Raw genomic sequence first — 18996 nt, forward strand, 5'->3', positions numbered from 1 at the left:
CAATAACTGAATGTTGTAAAATTGGTGCTAAATATTCAAACAGCATATATATATATTATTACTTCATATAACCCAGCAGGTAACTTGGACTCATCTTCCAAAGGTATGTCACGGTTTGCACAGGAGTTCATTCTGTAAAACTGAATTTTTTGGTGTCGGTATCGGTTTCACTGAAACTAAATAAGAGTGAATGAAAAATCGATGTGTGAGAAATACGGTCTCTGGTTAAACATATACTAGTATATAAACACCTTTTCAGAACTTCATGTTTGTTTTTTGGAGGGGGTCAGTTGTAGAGCAACAGCGCCCTTACGTGGGCCAGTGAAGATATCACACCAAGGTAACATAAAAAGCGCCAGTCATGCAAAAAAAGGATGATAGTAACTCTCTTGCTTCAAGATCGAGTCAAACACCCAAAGGAAGGAGTTCATTCTTAAAATGCTGGCCGATAATCCAAGGGCGGACTCCATACCGTTCAGCCTTTAGACTTGTTTTGTGTGCAGAATAGTTTCTTCACAGTCTCTGATATTTCAGTTTTAGCCATTTATCTATTCAATTAATAAATCAATAAACCCATACATGTAATAGGCCAACGGCATTAAAAGGTAAAAAAGAACAACATGACTATCTTAATATTCATGCGTAATAACGACATGACTCAACCTTTGTTTAGAGCTTAAAATGTTAAGTAGCCTATAAATAAAAACGATTCATTCTTGTGTGACCTTCATAAATGCTGAGATGACTGGCTGTATTTTGTGTTGATCAACTGTACAATACATTGCTTAGTCTATGTTCTTATGCGCAGCGTGGGTAGGCGTTTGTCTTCCTACTGAATGCGCGTCATGGCATAGAGTCAGACCCACTGACTATTTTGAACAGAGAACACGTGGCACTGTATCGAGAGAGAGAGAGAGAGAGAGAGAGAGAGAGAGAGAGAGAGAGAGCTGTCAGGCTGGACGCATACTCGCTTCAGTCCCTCCAGCCACGCACACACTGGCCGAACCGTTGTTTGTGCGTCCGCATCGGGTAGGACAGTAAACAGAGGCCTAGGATTTATAAAACTACTCCATGAAAGTCTGGAATCGGACAGTCAACGAGAGAGAGCGAGGGAAGTCCTGCGAGAACAAGACGAGACAAAACGACATTTGAGGCTATAGTCATTTTCTTCTTCCTGCGTAGCCAGAGGACAGAGATGATGGAGACCAAACTCTGGATTGCCCTTTGCGCGCTTCTGGTCATCAACTTGGGAACCGCTGACCATAGTAGGTGGCAGTTTCTTTATGATCACTTTCACTACGATCTGTTGACTTTGGACTGTTGGTTACTTTGATTAAAACACTATTCATTTGTGGTACAATATTTAAAGATAATGTGTACTAACTATACCACGCAAGTCTCTCCTTTTTCACACCAACCTCCCGTGAACACACTATAGACTGTATTGTTGGTTGACACCTGTGGGTGTTTTTCTAGGACTGAGATTTACACCTTCTCACATTCTCTGTCAGGCTGTAAATTGACTGAGCTCTTTTTCTTATCCAGTAGACGGATAGCCGTGAACATCTGAGTTCTTCTTGTGTGTTTCTTTCAGTCCACCCTCAAGTGGACAAACTCCAGCACACCTGTCACCAGCTTTATTGAAATATTATGCTTTACATTCAAGCATCAATCCCCCAACCCCTTCCGCTTTCTGCTTGCATTACATTTGCACATCTTTGCACACATCCTGTATTTCTCTATAAACCACATTCGGTTTTCTCTACTACCTGTTTTCGTCGCTCTTCCTCCTCTTTCTTTGTTACCCGTCACATAAAAAGGAAAATGAGACTATTGACATTTGCAAAGGATTTTATTGAGCTGAACTGTAGCATCAGCTCCTGGGGCTGAAGTTGGAATGAAGAGAAAACAGCATGGCTTCTCTGGAGAACATTTATTAGCTGTAAATGAACAGGGAAGTACACTGAGATAAATGACACTTCCAATTATGTGCAGCAGCTCGCTGTCATTTTACTGCCTCCATGCTAATTGGCTTGTCTCTGCAGTACAGTATCTAGATTTTATGAGGAGATTTAAAGCGGTGCAGCTGTAGCAGGTTCCTTATTTCCTGTGTCTTGACACCACACAGGCTGATGGCTGTGAAGAGGAGGGGGAGAAATGTGAGTGTATCAACACTCACAGTAAAAATCCCCCAGAAATTTCTCAGCAAAGAAAACGTTTTCTTTTTCCATTCTCGACTCATTTGGCCTCATTTGCCATTAATAAATCGTTTTCTTTCTTCCTCTTTTAGGAACACGAGTCCTCTAAATTACAGGTCCTTCAGACCAAACTGACAAAACTGAAAAAGGTCCTACCACAACCCCCCCCCCAAAAAAACTTTAAATAAAAGATGTCCACTAATAACTAGCATGTCCAAAGAAATGGACTTGTGGTCTGTTTTCCTTTTGATATAGCTTTACTTAGATTACTGAGAACTTTCACAGATAAGAACTGGCATGAGATTTTAATCAGCAACCGCACGTCAGTTCATTATCGTGTCTCATAAGAAATAACTCCAGAGCACAGAGTCATATGAAGCAGAACTGCACAGTTACATTGAGGCAAATTATTGTCATACAAACACCTAGGCTTCATTGGCTTCCTTTAAGTGACAATTAAAAATAATCCATTTCATGTCTCATCATTCATTGTCAACCTATATATCTACTTTTTTTTTTTTTTTTAAAACTGGAATTACTACAATTAGTTGAAATATGATTAAAATACAGAATTATGTTTTAGGGAGATTTTCAGAGCACATTCACTCACTGCGGTGGTAATGCCACAATATGTAACATAACTAAATAACCAGCTGCAGTTACATAATGTGCTCAAAAGGTTGACTGGAAAAGAAGATGAGAACCTAGAGATATGCAGCTCTTGTGCAGCACCCACCGAGCGGTTTCATTTCCAAATAATTAGTGGTATTATTGACTCAAACGTCAGCCGAATCACATGCGGCGACAACCAGTGCTTATGGGATTTTTACTGGATCAGTCAGACCGGTCTCAGGCATTCTGTATCACTGCACTTGAAGCAGCGGACATCTGTTTGCAGAGAAACGGTTGGCTGTTCGTCTCACTGGCAGGGTCAAGAAGTGAGCTGGAGCTATTTCCCCAGGTACACGCTGCACTGGCCTGAAAGATTGTGAGTAATATCTGGAGAGAGGCGAGTGCAATAGTGGAAACAGTGACCCTCTTTATGAATCTGCGCTGAACACACACACACACACACATATATAGAAACACACATATATACAAAAACAGACATAGCCCACTCCTCCAGCATTTAGCCTGAGCAGCTGTAATGGAGCTAAAGCGAGAGAACAAGGCCAGTATTATACAGCCAAGCACCTCTGTCTATTTATGAGCGTGTCTGTTTTGGTATCATTTGAGTTCAAAGAGGTCTCTCTCTCTCTCTCTCTCTCTCTCGCGCTACCTCGCTCTCTTTCACGGTGTGTGCTGATGTGCTGTGTGAGTGATTATGGAGGTAATGAAAGGCATCAGGGCAGTGTGTTACCGAACGGTAATGACTTTACATTACATTAGTGATCTGGTCTTCATCAAAGGAAAGCAGGTAGAAACAGAAACAGACAGTGATGACGAAGACATGAAGGCAGAGCAGGAAGAGAGTGAGAGAGACTGAAGGCCTTCATTAAAATGACATTACTTCAAAGACCAAAAATTGCTCTCATATGGGCCGTAGGTCGAAGCCGCGCAAAGTTAATGTCGATTGTTTTATCCCGTAGTCTGAAGTTCTGTTTAGCGACGATGTGACTGTGCAGACTCTTTAGTTGTTCTCACCCTGATGGTCAGAACGCCACAAGGTCTGACTGGCCATTAATTCTAAAGAAGGGAACATCACCCTGTGGTTGAATATTGGTTCACTTTACATTGTAAAGAGTCTTTACCTCCTTATGCAAGAGAAAATACAGATGTGTAAATTAAATATAACATGCTTCCCCAATTCTAGCAAGACACTAAAACCTTGTTCGCTCTGGTGAAGCCGATTGATACAAGACTGTGGTTGTACCGATCGGGAAACTCTATTAAAGTGCTGTGTTCCTTTGCTAGGTAATGTATTCACAGACAGATAATTCTTCCCGGATGAATGATGCATACATCGCTGTGGAAAGGTATTTCCATGACAGGAAGAAGAGGGAGTCCTGCGGTAGATGCTACGGCCTTCACAGAGCTCTGATCTCAATATCATAGAGTCAATCTGGGATTATATAAAAAGACAGGAGACAGCCTAAACCCTTAGAAAAATTGTTGCAAAAAAAAATATCGAATAAGTTACGTATGACCTGGAAGTCAAATGTTGCTTTGTCTCTCTATCCCATCAGCTGGTGACCACAGTACTAGAGCTCCTACTCCAGGATCTCGTGATCCTCAGACAGTTCCTGCGGCTTCAGTTGCTGAACCTGTGCCCAGTTCCAGCCCAAACCTCACCAGTCATACACTGAACAGCGCTGACGCAAACCCAAGCCATAATGGCACCAGCAGTTTGAGCAACACATCTACAGTAAATGAAACCATCTCTATGACGTCCAAGGACAACGGTAACTATGCAACTCTTATAGTTTTTCTTGTGTTCGCTGAGAAAACTAAATGGCACACTTAAGGTGCAGGAAATGTGATGAGCCAATGTTGGACTCAAAAAAGCTCAAAAAAGGTGATATAATGTTGTACTTATTGTCTGTCTGTCTGAGGTTTGCCAGAAGGGATGATTTGTCACACTCAAGGAAGAATTTAGCAGGAAGCCCAGCTCAGCGTTGAATAGCTATATTTAACACAGTCCTTATCACCTTTTTCCATGTCCAGAAGTGGGTCACAGAGCGAATGTCAGGGTTAATGGGCACAAACACAACACAGGCAGAGGCAGAGAGCTCAGACTAGACCGTTAAAAAGTAGAGCACAGAGTAGAACGCTGCCTTGATTAAATAAGGTGCACTGTGCTGTGAGAGCAACGTCAAGGAGAAAAGTTAGCTAAGAAGTGATTCAGATGGTGTCGAGAAAGGAGAGAAGTGATTAAATGCTGTGTGACTTTTCACAGGGGAGTGAGAAAGGTGGAAGTGAAATACTCCCCCCGGAGCCACGAGCTTTCTCCCTCCCTCCGTCGTTCACGCACACACACCTACATATTCACAGACAGGCACCCTTTTAGATTCTGGTTTAGTTTAGTTGGTATCTTTTGTGGCAGTTGTACAGGCAGATAGGTGTAGTTATATTTGTCCTGGCTCAGGCATATTTGACTTTTTAGTCTCCAGGCTTTACCCAAATACAGAGGAGGTAAATGGATTTCCATTTGCGATGTTTGTAGGAAAGGAAAATGTACGGCTAATCAAAACTAAGAGTCTACCGCCAGGCTAGCAGATGTTTAGATGGTGAAATGATTTACAACGTTTGTATGTTTCTGTATGAGTGTTAGCCTACTGACATTTCCTGATAAGCACTAAGTACACTGCTCAAAGAAATTAAAGGAACACGTTTTAATCAGAGTATAGCATCAAGCCAATGGGATATTGATCTGATCAGTTAAGTAGCAGAGGGGGGTGTTAACTGCGCAAGAGGGTCAACAATGGGAAGACCCCCAAAACAGGAATGGTTATACTGGTAGAGGCCAGTGACATTTTTGACAGTTCAGCTCCTCCGGGATGGCACATCAATACGTACCATTGCTAAAAGGTTTGCTGTGTAGTTACTCTAGGAGACCTGAACAGGGCCGTAGAAGGTCCTCAACCCATCAGCAGGACCGGTATCTGCTCCTTTGTGCAATGAGGGACAGGATGAGTGCTGCCAGAGCCCTACACAATGACCTCCAGCAGGCCACTGGTGTAAATGTCTCTGACCAAACAATCAGAAAGAGATTTCAAGAGGTTGGCATGAGGGCCCAACATCCTCTAGTGGGACCTGTGCTCACTGTACCCAACACCGCGGAGCTTGATTTGTATTTGCCATAGAACACCAGAATTGGAAGGTCCGCCACTGGCACCCTGTGCTCTTCACATATGAGAGCAGGTTCATCCTGAACACATGTGACAGACGTGAAAGGGTCTAGAGAAGCCGTGGAGAACGTTATGCTGTCTGTAACATCATTCAGTGTCACTGTTTTTTTGGTGGGTCAGTGATGGCCCGGGGAGGCGTATCCATGGAGGGAAGCATAGACCTCTACGGGCTAGGCAGCGGCACCCTGACTGCCATTAGGTATCGGGATGAAATCGTTTGACCCATTGTCAGACCCTACGCTGGTGTAGTGGGTCCTGAGTTCCTCCTGGTCCACGACAATGCCCGACCACATATGGCAGTTCCTGGAGGATGAAGGAATTGATACTATTGACTGGTCCCCATGCTTGCCTGACCTTAATCCAATAGAAGACCTCTGGGACATTATGTTTCGGTACATCCGACGCTGCCAGATTGCACCTCAGACTGTCCAAGAGCTTGGTGATTCCCTGGACCACATCTGGGAGGAGATACCCCAGGAAACCATTCGTCATGTCTCGACATTATCAGGCAGGCACACAAGAGCGTGGGGGCCATACAAACTACTGAGTACCATTTTGTGTTGATGCAAGGAAATTTCAGCAAAATGGACGAGCCATGTATTGTATAATGAGGCTAATGGGAGTTGATACTAATTGGTAATACTGGGTGTTTGGTCATGAGACAAAGCAGTGGACAGAATCTAATGTGATGTGGTGATGGCGTCACAGTCTGGCGCTAATCTAAGTTTTGTAACTAACGTCGGAGCGGACTTTTCAGTGATGGAAAGAGGCTCATCCTGTTTCGCAATTTATATCATATCAACATGTCATGACGCACACAACAAACAGTGCTGTTCATGGTGCCGGAACAGCAGTACGTAGAGATCCATTAGAGACAGTAGCTGCGCCCCAAATGATGTAGGTGTTTATCTGCATACAACACATGTGGAGACATATTTTAATGCAAGGTATGAACACAAATAGGTGTAGGATCTCTCATGCCCTCAAAGACCTATTCACCCCCACATTGTGTGTAGGGTAGAGGCAGGAAACTGTCGCCTTCAAATTGGGTCATGCTCACCGTGTTCACAAGTGTTCACATGGACTTACCCTCTTGTGGCATTCGCAACAACCCAAGTGGAAATTTTCACAAGTTGTGTGTATTACTTCCTGTCATAACCACAAGCTCATGAGTTTGAGGGCAGCATATGTAAAAATATATGAAACTAAGCTAACTGCATTGCTGGGTGTCACAGTGTAAGGATGTTTGTAATTTATGTAAAATGGCCTTTTAATTCCTCACTTTATTTAGGCATGTTCAATATTTCTGGATGGTAGAATAATATTTCCCGGTAGAATTGCAGTGTTGATGGTAACTTGCTCTTTGTCTTCCTGCAGCTACTTACAACATCTCTCACCCAGCGGCTGCCGGTCCCGATACGAACAAAAACACAACACTGTCCCAACTTGCACTTCCTACTTCTGAGAGCTTTTCTATTACCCCTCACACTTCCCCTTCACCCACCTCTACCAGCACCACACTCACGGCTCACGCTTCTCCTACCACAGTGTCCTCACCAAATCACAACACATCACACCCAATGACAGCTTTGCCTGCTGACTCACCAAGCCAGCCAAATCAAAATAACACACACTCCTCCACGCCTGAACCGCCCCAAACTGCTCACACCGCTGCCGGCGCCCAGCTCAATTCTACGGTCGCTACCATTCCCTCTCACGAGAACTCCACTTCTCAACCGACGACAAACGATTCATCTCATGGACAGCCGAAGCTGGAGGCCTCCAGTCAAGCCACCCCGAAGTCCACCACCACCAACCCGACGAGCAGCCCCTCCACTCAGGCTAAAACCCACTCCGACATGCCATCCCAGCTCAACGTGGAGGGTGACAGTAAGTGCATAGTACCTTCTGTGCTGGTGTATGAATTTGTTTTCTGCACTATTTACTGACTGGTTATTGACAGAGCCAGAAGTGAGTTGGCTTAAACAACAAAGGCAACGTTGTTCTTTGTTTTGCAGCACAAGCCAGCCCTTGCTTCTGCACACACAGACACAAACACACACCACGCATCACTCGTTTGCGTCTTCTGCGAGCACTGTCACCACCAAGCACGCCACAATCATGGGCTTGTTTGGGAAAGGGACAGAGGCGGTCATGGGACTTCTGTTTTTCTTCTGCCCCTCTGCCTGTTCTTCTCAATGATTTATATAGCTGCAGACTACAGTCCAAACAGAGAGGAAAGCAGTAGATAAACTGCTCACTGTTGTCCGGCCTGCTTGACTACTGTTAAAATCTAAAAATCTCTTTCTCTGCTTGTCTCGCTCCGTGTGGTTTTATTAGGAGCTTGGCACCTCGCCTCTTTCCATTAGCCAGAGGAATAGGGAGCATTCGCTGCTCTGTGGTCGTTGTTACTTTCAACCAGAGGAAATAAAAAAAAGAAAAAGGCCAAGTTTACAAAAACACACTTCCATAGCAACATCTTCAGTGTATACAGAAATACACTGCAGATGCAAATTCCTCCTGTACAGAATTACACAAACACAGAGACAGACTTTAAGAAAGAAAGAATTTTACTACAATTCTAATTCTTCTGAAATTAAGGCTTATAAATAGATATACATCAGCAGCGACCTCAAGGAGACAGGCAAGTTTAACATCATCCTGTTTGACATTTCTGTCCCGAGCTACACTCCGCAGGCTGCGGTTGCAACTTTAAACAGCCATTTAAGAAGCTGCGTTTCTGCTACCCTGTTAGGTGAAAGTAAAATCCGTCCCAGCATTGCCAGCTTGTTTACTCAGGCAAAGACGGGCCCCACTCATGTGTCCCCTGTGTTTCTGGTCCAGCGACGATGGTCCACGACTCTCCCACATTGGACCCCCTCCTGGCCGGCCTGGTGTCAGCCTTCATCATCACTGCTGTCATCATCACGCTGCTCCTCTTCCTCAAACTGCGCCGAAGAGACAACCGGCCTGAGTTCCGCAGGCTGCAGGACCTACCCATGGTGAGCACGCTCTAAAAAAATGTTTACGCTGTCAGATGCTGTTAAGCACAGATGTGTGATATACTTTTAGAGTCAATACTCATTTAGCCCTACTGGAGATTTCCCTCTACTGTGCCAATCCAATCCTATATGTAATGGGTATTTAGGCTTCATACACAGTAATTTATTAAAGTTACTTATTAACATTTAAAAGAATTGTAAGATGGTTAATCTGTTTGGAAAACGCTTTTGGCTTTCTTGTCGAGACTTAGACGAGAAGATTGAGATCACTCTGAAGTCATGGTTAGCTTAGCTTTGCACAAATACTCCAACCAGAATTAAAACCAGCTTGAGACTCTTTCACATAAACAGACAAATTGATTTATTGTGGATAAAACAAACGTGATACAACATGCCACTTAATGACACTCTGAGGAGCTGGCAGGTGGATTCGTTGAGAGACAGGTCAGGTGTGTCCCTATTATTCAGGTCTTTATGCTGTGCTAATATAACCAGCTGCCGGTTAACAATGAGAGATATAATTTCCTCAGCAATCTCTCGACAAGAAAGTAAATCTTTTCAACCACTTGTGAAGTTATTAATTCAAAAGTAAGAGCCTTTGTAAATACTGAGTTATTTCAACGTTTGAAAATGGAGCCTTAATGTAATTATTGTGTTATTCCATTTCTCCTGCGTAGGATGATATGATGGAAGACACACCCTTGTCCATGTACAGCTACTGATAGAGGCACAGATGAACTTGTGGCGCCCAAATACCCTCCTCCCATCAGGCCACTGTGGTTGTTCACCCGGCCTTTCTTCCTTAATTCTTTACCAAAAAGAAAGGACCCTGGGTAGGTGGAAGCACGTTTCTGGATTGCTTTCATTTATCCAGATTGCTGACATGTAAGAAAGGACATTAGTGAAACTGCAATGGACAATGAAGACAATACCCATGATGGGTCCCTTTGGAAAAACTATTTTGGTGTCTGTAATTACAAATTAGGCCAGCGGCTCTGTTCAGGACTGTACACTGCGTATTGTTTAGCCCATCTTTTGGGGTTGTATAATATAATTTGATTTCCCTAGAGATGAAAAGGGTAGGAGGCAACTTCATCCATCACTCTGGTGGTTTACACCTAGATCCAGATTGCCAGATCCTTGTATTGCTAGACTCTTTCATTCAAGTCTGGCAGAAATTAAAGGCCGGCGCCCTGACTAGAAGGCAAGGAAAAAGGAAATGAACCAACAGTCTGATTATAGTGTTAACAAGGTTGCACTTTACATTGCTGCAGGAGTGGAGAAAATAAAAATGGAAAAATATTTTTGTGTATGAGAAAAAGTAAGTTTTGTGCGTGTACATAGGCAACATAGCGGTGTACATTTGTAGGTGTGTGTGCGCACGTGTGTGAGTCTGTTTAGGGGGGGATGTATGATGTCGAGGCACTGCAGGGAATATTCAATGTTTTTGTTGTTTGGTTTTTTTTTTCTATGTTATTGGTCCTGCTGCCTTTATGCCAAAATTTTGATACGTTTTTTGTTTCTTTCCTGGGGTCTCTTTAGTCCAGGAGAGAGTGCCTTACACTTACAGGAACCTCTTAAACTACAATTTATTTATTTTCCACACAAATTGACTTTCAAATTTCCCAGTCGTTTCCAGTGCTTCATACGATGCCCATTTAAACACACACTCGGGGCTGGTATCTGCTCTGACTTGCCTGTGTTTGAAGATTAGCCTTGAGCGTGTTCACATAGAGCCACTCCTTCCTACAGTGACAGTTGCGGACTGAAGTTGGCCAATGGCCTCTCCACACAACGTTAGAATTGTTCTCCGTGTGTTGTAAATACTACTGATGATTGCATCATGCAAAAAGGTCTTTATGAAACTCTTCCTCTTAGTTCCTGCTTTAGCACATTTGCTAGACACGAACTCACTTGCCAGTTCATTAGGTACACTAGTGAAAATAAATAGATTCTTATGTATGAGCCATGCACTAAATCTCTGGGATTCAACTGTATGATCATTTTGGAGGATTTAATTATTTAGCCTAGCCCACTGACTAAAATAGGATTGTCAGAAATAACAGTCAATACAGCACAATACAATGCAATAGTACCACAAACCACAGCCTCCAAAATAACTCCATAACTCCTCCATAACCTTCATGATGCTAAGATTTAGCGCAGGACTGCGAATGCATTAGTTTCCACTAGTGTACCTAATGAAGTGGCAAAATGTTACATGGACTGGCCTGACAACACCTTCACTTCATTTAGTAAGTTCACAGATATTTCACTTATTACACTGTGCATGAGCCTTACTGTATATGTGGTCTGCAAATGCACAGGAGAATATAAGTGGATGTGTGACACATACAGGACAACAGAATCACACACAAAAACACATGTAGCTCCTCTTCATAGAGACCAAAGTCTACATACTGACATGAGGTGGATTAGATTTGAGCTAAAACTGCACTCTGTTTATTTTTTTGTTCCACCAACAACTCCAAGTTAAAGGAAAATGCAACTTAATTGTTGTCTGATGAGCCACCAGAACAGATTCAGTACTCTTCCAGCACTGATGCTACATACAGCGTCCATACGACAATACACCGGTCCTCCAGAAGTTACTCCTTTACTTGGTCAACATGGCGGCTGTGGCTCATATGTCCTGAAATCTCCCACTGATGTTCAATTGGGTTGTGATCTGGTGACCATGCAAATAATTCAATAATTTACTGTTTATTTCTTAAGTGTTAAAAGAATACACACAGGCTTTGGTGCCCGATGTGGATCATGGACTGTTGGTGATTTATGATTAAAGGCATTTTGGAACCATCCGTGGCATTTTGTCTTATTCCTATTTTAGACCTCAGTATCACAGCAAACGACTTTTATCATGTCAACACGCTGCAACAGAAAATCAAGCTCCTGCTTTAACACTTTTATTGTCGGAGTCAAACATTTCTTTTACAGATATTCAGTGAACCTATCAGTGCAGTGCTTTGCTGCAGCGCCACTGCACAATACCTGGCAAATGCCATAAAACGGCAGTAAAAAAGGTCTGATTCATCAGCCATTATGTGGCCACAATAACAAATAGATGAGCCGTTTCTTCATTAGATTCCTCTTCAGCCACAATACAAGGACAGTGTTAGAAGAGCTTTGTGAAAATGTTATGCTCTGTGCTATTTACTGTTTTCTATGTCTTTTGTTGTTCAGTAAGAATCTGGGAGACAATTTGTCATGTTAGATGAGCTGGATAGTATGCGGTAAATTTTATTACCTAAGCTTCCACATATGCACTCCAGTGAACACCCAACCTGCCTGTCATCTCCCCGTGGCTCTGCACTGTGGTCTGGGATCTGTGATGGGGGGTGTCTGGAAGCTGAAATATTTAACAGCTAGACACCTCACCCAGCACAGTGTGATTCATGTCAGACATGACAACACAAAGGGACCCTTGACTGTCTTAACCGAGCCGTGTGTGTGTGCAGAGATCGCAGCGAAGGTGGAGGGGCACTGGCGCCTTGACAAAACGTTAATGGCTTCTGATTCCTCTTTGTCTCCACCTCAGCTGCATTACCAGGAACCAAAGCCCATCCCTCATCAGATTCCTTCTCGGGGAAAGTGTGCATTATGTCAGGATATAAAAGCCATTAAATATCCATTACTCTGCCACAGTGAAGAATGTACTGTAACTTCTCGACTTTTAAAGAGGAAAGTTACTGTGGGTGTGCACACCTGCTGTTTTACCAAACCAAGTGGTCAAAATGCTTCAATCTCAAGTAACATGAGGTTTTATCTGTTAATACAAATGGATTAATTAAAAAGTAACACCTCAACGTTGGAGTAAGCAACCATTCCCACTCCATTTAAGGATGTGCATTCCCAACACAACACTAGAGAGAGTGAACAACAACAGCAAGCCACATTAGTCAGATAATAGCTGTGACAGTTTGATTAAACATCATATCTTGCAACAACATTATCTTGATTCTGTGAAATGAATGTTCCTGTCCTATCAAAATGCAACAGGGAAACTGAAAAGTCTCTCCAATGTCAACACGGCGCCTAGCCCTTAATTTTCAGTTTATATAAAGCTGCTTGGTTTCTCGGCCATCTGCTGGCTCATGCCGTTCTGTCCAATTCACTTTTTACAGATCCAGGACTTTTCCAGGCATACACGCTGGAGAGACAGCTACCAAACGGTGAGAAGAAAATTGCTGAATATGCGTATTACAGTGTATTAGATTTCGACGGCAACACAATCTAGCTTTAAGGCAATTTAAGCACTGAGATTGCTGACCTCTGCACTGCTAAGTGATCAGTTGTGTGTTATTATGGATCCTGCTGCAGCTTAGAGGACAGACGGGTCCTGCCCAAACCTTAACCACATCAAACCTTTACTAACCAAAACAATCTATAATCATAACAAATCTTAACGTGACTATTTTTAACCTTGTGGTTCAGCAGATCAATCACAGGGCTTCTGTCCTTAACCCTGGCAGGACCCATAATTTATTGTCAGTAGCGCACATCATGTGAGCGGAGGGAGTGGCAACAATTAAAACATTACATTCTTTGTGTAGCTTACACTGAGGAATAATGCACCTTACAAAAAAAAAAAAAAAAAAGCTTCTTTACTGCCACAAAGGCCTTCAGTCATAAAACAAGTTGTGTTTTGAAAGCGACGCTCATACAAAGACTTCTTTAAACAGCTGCCTGACTCCTCGGTGGGTCCACAGACTCATCAGTCCATACGTGTGGAGACAGTTACAGCAGATTATTTAGATGTTCCAAAGAACAGCAGATATGACTAACAAGCGTAACGGAAACACACATAGCAACCGTGTTATCAACTATGTGGTAATACTGAGGTAAAGCACTGCTTTCACTAGTAGCATTTTAAACAAATTTTAAAAATTAGCATATGCTCAACATTCAGGTGATTTGCACACTTTTAGCAAACTTAAAACAATTTAACACAATACATTGTGTGAACCGTCCTGAGGCCAACACTTCTGTTGCCCTCATAAATAACTGTCTAAGAGCTCCTCACAGTAACAAAAAGTTATTGTAAAGGTATGAACTGTGTATACTATTCATATCCCAACAGGTCTGTGAAGCAACAGTAATGATGCTAGAACTTAATTAGTGGTTACTGTGTATGTGATTTGGTTGCCATGCCAAGTCTGCTGTTTGCCATCCTTTGTTTTCTTTCCCCTTCTCGTGGGAACACAGAGGAAATAAGCCATATGGCTGTTTGTGTTATCTGGACTACTTCTATTTTTAAAGTTTTGGTGTTCACTGCAGAGCTGTCTATCTGAACTGTGTCGGTAAACAAAATGAAAATGGTAATATTTTAGGTAGTGCGTTAGAGTAATAAGAAATGTCTTTTCGCTGCCAAATGCTCTCCCAAGTCTGCCAAGAACTTCATCATGTAACAGGTCAGAGGTCATCGAGACTTAGGTCAGATCCTAAATCTGGGTCAGCGTCGTCATCCAGAAGATCATCACCATTGCTCTCATCATCATCCTCCAGATCTGATCCTGGGCCAGCAAAGTCACTCCGTCTGGACTGAACGCTCAGACGTACTCGTGGCTTCTGATGAAGAGCTGGCAGACATTAAGAGCAGAGAAGGAGCAGTTAACTTGTGTATGTGAGTGCCTCTTTGCCGTGCTACCATGTGGGACTGGGTTGGAAGACATTCAGACATTTAAATGTTTCCCATAACAACTGCGTAACAGTATGAGAACGTGCGTGTGGATACAATTGTTAAATTATCCGGGCTTCATGAGGCCAAATCACTCTGGGAAACATTTAGAGCAGAGATTGCAATCTCTTCCGGGAACATCGGCCTTCTGTTACAGTAAGTCTCAGGGGTGAGCAGTGCATGAGCTCAGACTGAAACACACAAGAAAACCAAGTTTCCCAAGGCAGGCTTTACAGAGACTGTTGGGAGAGGAAATGAGAGCTTTATCTGCAGATGGAAGAACAGAGGGACTGCAAACCTGCTCACAGTAACGGCGCACATCTACAGATTATTCCCTTCTCTTTTATTTTACTTATCAACCCAATTTTATTTATTTTTTTTCTGCAATCTTGCCTTCATACACACGTCTTCTTTGCCTTCGTGATATAGCTAGTGAAACAGTTTTCAAAATGCACTTATTCGTTAAAGTTAGATGAAAAGATCAATAACGAAACATGAAACTACAGCCAGGAGACGGTGAGCTTAGCTTAGCATAATGACTGGAAACAGGAGAAGCTGACAGCTAGGCTCTGACTGTTGGTACCGTAAAATGGCAAACACAGTGAAGTGCTCTCCTGCTGAATCAGAGTGAAGGCTGAGCCAGATGTGTGGGGGAGGGACGGGAGAGGGAACTACATGTCCCATCTTGCCAAAACCGTCATAAGATTGTGCCCATCTGCTGTTGGACCGTGCGATCCATTTGTCATGACATGTTTGTGTTGCTGTCCGTGTAGGTGGACAGAAGGCTTGTGAAAATGACATCATGAAAACACGCGTTGACGATGACTCAGCACGCTGTACGTACTTGGAGGCTTTTTTTTTTTTCATTCAGAAGACACAAATTCCTACCAGTGTCTTTGTCGTCCAGCCATGACAGATCATCGGAGCTGACCTCGGCCAGACTCGGGGACGGGCTAAAGTCTTCCGAGTCAGAGTCGGCCTCTTTAACTCTGACCACTCTGCTACGGCTGTGAGGAAGTGGTGAGGCCGCTGGAATGAACAGAACACACGGAAATAGGTTTATTATGCTGGTTATGCGTCTATGAGAGAGCCAGAAAAGAAGAGACACTTACCTGACGTGTGCGCTGACTGCAAAGGTGCCGGTTGACGTTCTCTGAGAACAAGACTCCTGACCTCATCCTTCAGTTCTGAGACGGTGGTTCTGTTAAATGCAACATACAGTATGCAATCCGCTGAAAGACAAGATAACCAAGACACATACACACATGTACATGCTCACACGTGTACCTGATCTGATGGACCTCTTGTTGTGTGTGAGAATACTGAGAGAGAGTCTTTGTCAGATCTGTGCTGTGAGTTCTGTAGCCGTCTGTCAGCTCCTCCAGTATCTGAACAAAGCACACAAAGGAAAGGTTAAGGATCTGAACAAATACAAACCACAAACCCACCCTCAAACACATACAAGGTGTGTGTACCTTGCAGTTGCGTTCATACTGTCTCCTGGAGTCCCTGGCCTCTGCCTGCTGGAGGAGCATGTCCTCCTCCTGTCTCCCTGACGAGAGAAAAAGAAAGGACAGAGGCTGTGAGCAAGATTGTGCTTGCTTCTCCTTTTACGGGCCAGCAGTGGGCTAGGACGTGTGCGGTCCTGCTGAATCAATGAGAGTGCATGATGTGACTCACTTAGCCGTGTTTTCATTTGGTCTAACTCTCTCCGCAGGTGTTCCAGCTCCTCTCTGCGAAGCTTTGAGCTGAAGCTGAGGACAAAGGAAGAAAAGCTGTGATAACACTGTCTTGTTAACTTTCTCAAAATGAAACTGACACCCACAACAACAGTCAATGTTTTTAAAAATTCTTTGTGAGGTGTAAACATTTTTCATGTCAATACTGGGCTGGACCTATCATCAGTTTAGTCTGCCAGGTCCACCCTTGATGCACCTCTCCTCCAAGTTGCCTAGCGACGTGGCTCGGTTGATTTGTCCCCGCAGACTGCTCAGCTCACGTCCAACCTCTCGCCTCCATTGCTCCATCCTTCTCTCTGCTCCCGGACTCCCGGATTCCTCCTTCTCTATGTCCCTGTCCCTCAGCTCCTCACGTAGCCTGTGAACTTCCTCTGGAGAAGAAGAGGAGGTTACTGTGAGTAAATCATTTCCTCCACTCCGGCAGCCTTGTGGACAAGTAATAATTTATTAATACCATTAATTATGAATGAATCATCTTATGACTGTCTTTTTTAAGCAAAAGAGGGGTGGACAGTGAGCAGGGGTGGCACAGGAGAGCAAGTTCTGGTTGCATCTGAACTCAGGACATGGATGAGGCAGCATTTTTACACACATCATACACATTTAGTTACATTTACTCATTTCCAAAATGCCGCATAAATGTGACTACGGCGCGTAAGTGTACGCAATGTAAATAAGTGCAGAAATACTAAATATGTGATGAACTGCTGTAATTGCTTATGGCTCACAATATTGAGAGCATATTTTCCCGTAAATCGGCTGGCTTCCTGCTGCCTCAACTATTCAGCTACTGAATCCATTCAGCACCATCTCCCCAGAGACGAACTAACTGATACTGGTAGGAGGCAGTGGATCGAACTGTTTTTAATGCCAAAGTGAATCATGTCTAGAGCCTCTCCACGTTATTTAAATAGATTCTACCTAGTATACATATAACTCCAAGTAGAAGATAGGAAGATTTGCCAGTCTTTGTCGCTTACAGTTCTTAAACTAATTAGCCCATTTACAGTATATACATAGTGTAAATACACTGCTGAGTATTTCAAACACAATAAAGTTGATTAAAAGCGTTTTCAATGTCAGCGAGGAAAGAAATTAAAACAAAACTTCATGCAGATGAAGGCAGCCTAAATGTATTTTACGTTATGTGCTTGAGGCATTAAACCAAAATAAGGAGGAGGAGGAGTTTTTGGTTTTAGTGACACGAGTGATTCAAAAAATTAAAAGGTACTGTATCAAGATGAGCGGATGTGCGAAAATAACATTTTCTGTGAACTGAAACTGAATACAACTACAAAAATAGCATGATGATTTGTTTAAACTGAAGGGCACCATGGATCACTTACAACAACCTGTTCATTTATCTTGTGATCTCAGTTTGGGTGTGGCCAAACTAACCAGTGTTGAATTTGATAGGAGTTCCTTTCTTATAGTGGACACTAACAGGACTCACACGTAGTTGTTTATGAGAGGATAACTTGACCCAGTTTAAACTGAGGCACGTAGTTCATGGTGCAGCAGCAGGTTACCTTGTAACGTCTGAATGTGACATTGCTGAGATTGTCTCTCTCTTAACACATCATGGAGTTTCTGAGTGAGGGACTCAATCGCCTTGAAAAAGACATCGGAAACAGAAATTTGAAACCACGTTACTGCCAAAATTTAACAATACTGTGAATAACAGCTATAGGGGATGATAATGTTTACTGTTGAGCAAAAAGCACACACCTGGCTCTGTATCTGGAGCTGTGACTGGACAGCAGCTAGGTCTGCCCACTGCACACCAGGGCTGAGAGATGGGGAAGGCCGTCGGAGAAGGGGGCCTTGAGGGGGAAGAGCAGGAGGATCCAAACCTGAACCAGGAATGCTCTCTCTCAGTGGAAACAAACCTGGAGCGGAAGAGGCGTGTGTGGAAGTTGGTTCACAAAAGGGCGAAATCACATCAAATGAGTTCAAACCACAGCTCTTTGTAGGGGGGTGTATTTTTGCAACGTCTGAAAGGGGGGAAGTTAAATATAAATAAACAACGTTTCAGTCACATTCAGAGATCTGAAACGGCTCACCCACCTTCTCCTACTGTGGAGAATTTCCCCGGTGACCTCAGTCTCTCCTGCAGAGACAAAAAAAAAAAAAAACAACTTCCAAATCCAAAAGGTGTTTTTGAACTCTCACCATCTCTGCACAGCTTTACTTTGAACCTCTTTAGTAGAGCATTACTGCCACCTACAGGCTGCTACGATAATGACAACTTACAACTAAATACATAAAAGGGAGGCGGTTACAGAAACAAAAAACATTTAATGTCCCTTTAAATATGTTTATGCTATTTTATGTAGGGCTAATATAGAAGATGAATATTTGAATCTACTCACCCTCATTTTTGCAACGCTGCCATCTGCTACTGACAGGATGGAGCTCAGCTGATTGTCCCAGTTCATGTCGGAGTTGAGCTAGAAAGTAAATGCATGAAGTTGCCAGTGCTTTATTGATCAGTATTACAACATTACATCA

General features: G+C 43.1%; 2 protein-coding genes across 2 annotated transcripts; one reads left to right on the top strand and one right to left on the bottom strand.

Moving 5' to 3' along the window:
• Nucleotides 1-725: 725 nt before the first annotated feature.
• Nucleotides 726-11870, top strand: LOC311490657 (uncharacterized protein). The gene is made up of 5 exons (XM_084548268.1): nt 726-1265; nt 4385-4600; nt 7424-7936; nt 8891-9048; nt 9726-11870. Exons 1-5 carry the CDS (start codon nt 1196-1198, stop codon nt 9768-9770), a joined length of 1002 nt encoding a protein of 333 aa, XP_084404394.1. The 5' UTR covers nt 726-1195; the 3' UTR covers nt 9771-11870.
• Nucleotides 11871-11965: 95 nt separating this feature from the next.
• LOC311490804 (uncharacterized protein) lies at nt 11966-18902 on the bottom strand. Its single transcript, XM_084548509.1, has 11 exons — nt 18858-18902; nt 18553-18595; nt 18214-18374; nt 18015-18096; nt 16682-16856; nt 16427-16500; nt 16222-16298; nt 16034-16134; nt 15859-15947; nt 15635-15775; nt 11966-14648 (listed from the first exon to the last, which is right to left on the bottom strand). The coding sequence occupies exons 1-11, from the start codon at nt 18861-18863 to the stop codon at nt 14482-14484; spliced, it is 1116 nt and encodes a 371-aa protein (XP_084404635.1). The 5' UTR covers nt 18864-18902; the 3' UTR covers nt 11966-14481.
• Nucleotides 18903-18996: the final 94 nt, after the last annotated feature.

Source organism: Chelon labrosus (genome assembly GCF_963514085.1).
Source record: "Chelon labrosus genome assembly, chromosome: 7".
Lineage (NCBI taxonomy): Eukaryota > Metazoa > Chordata > Actinopteri > Mugiliformes > Mugilidae > Chelon > Chelon labrosus.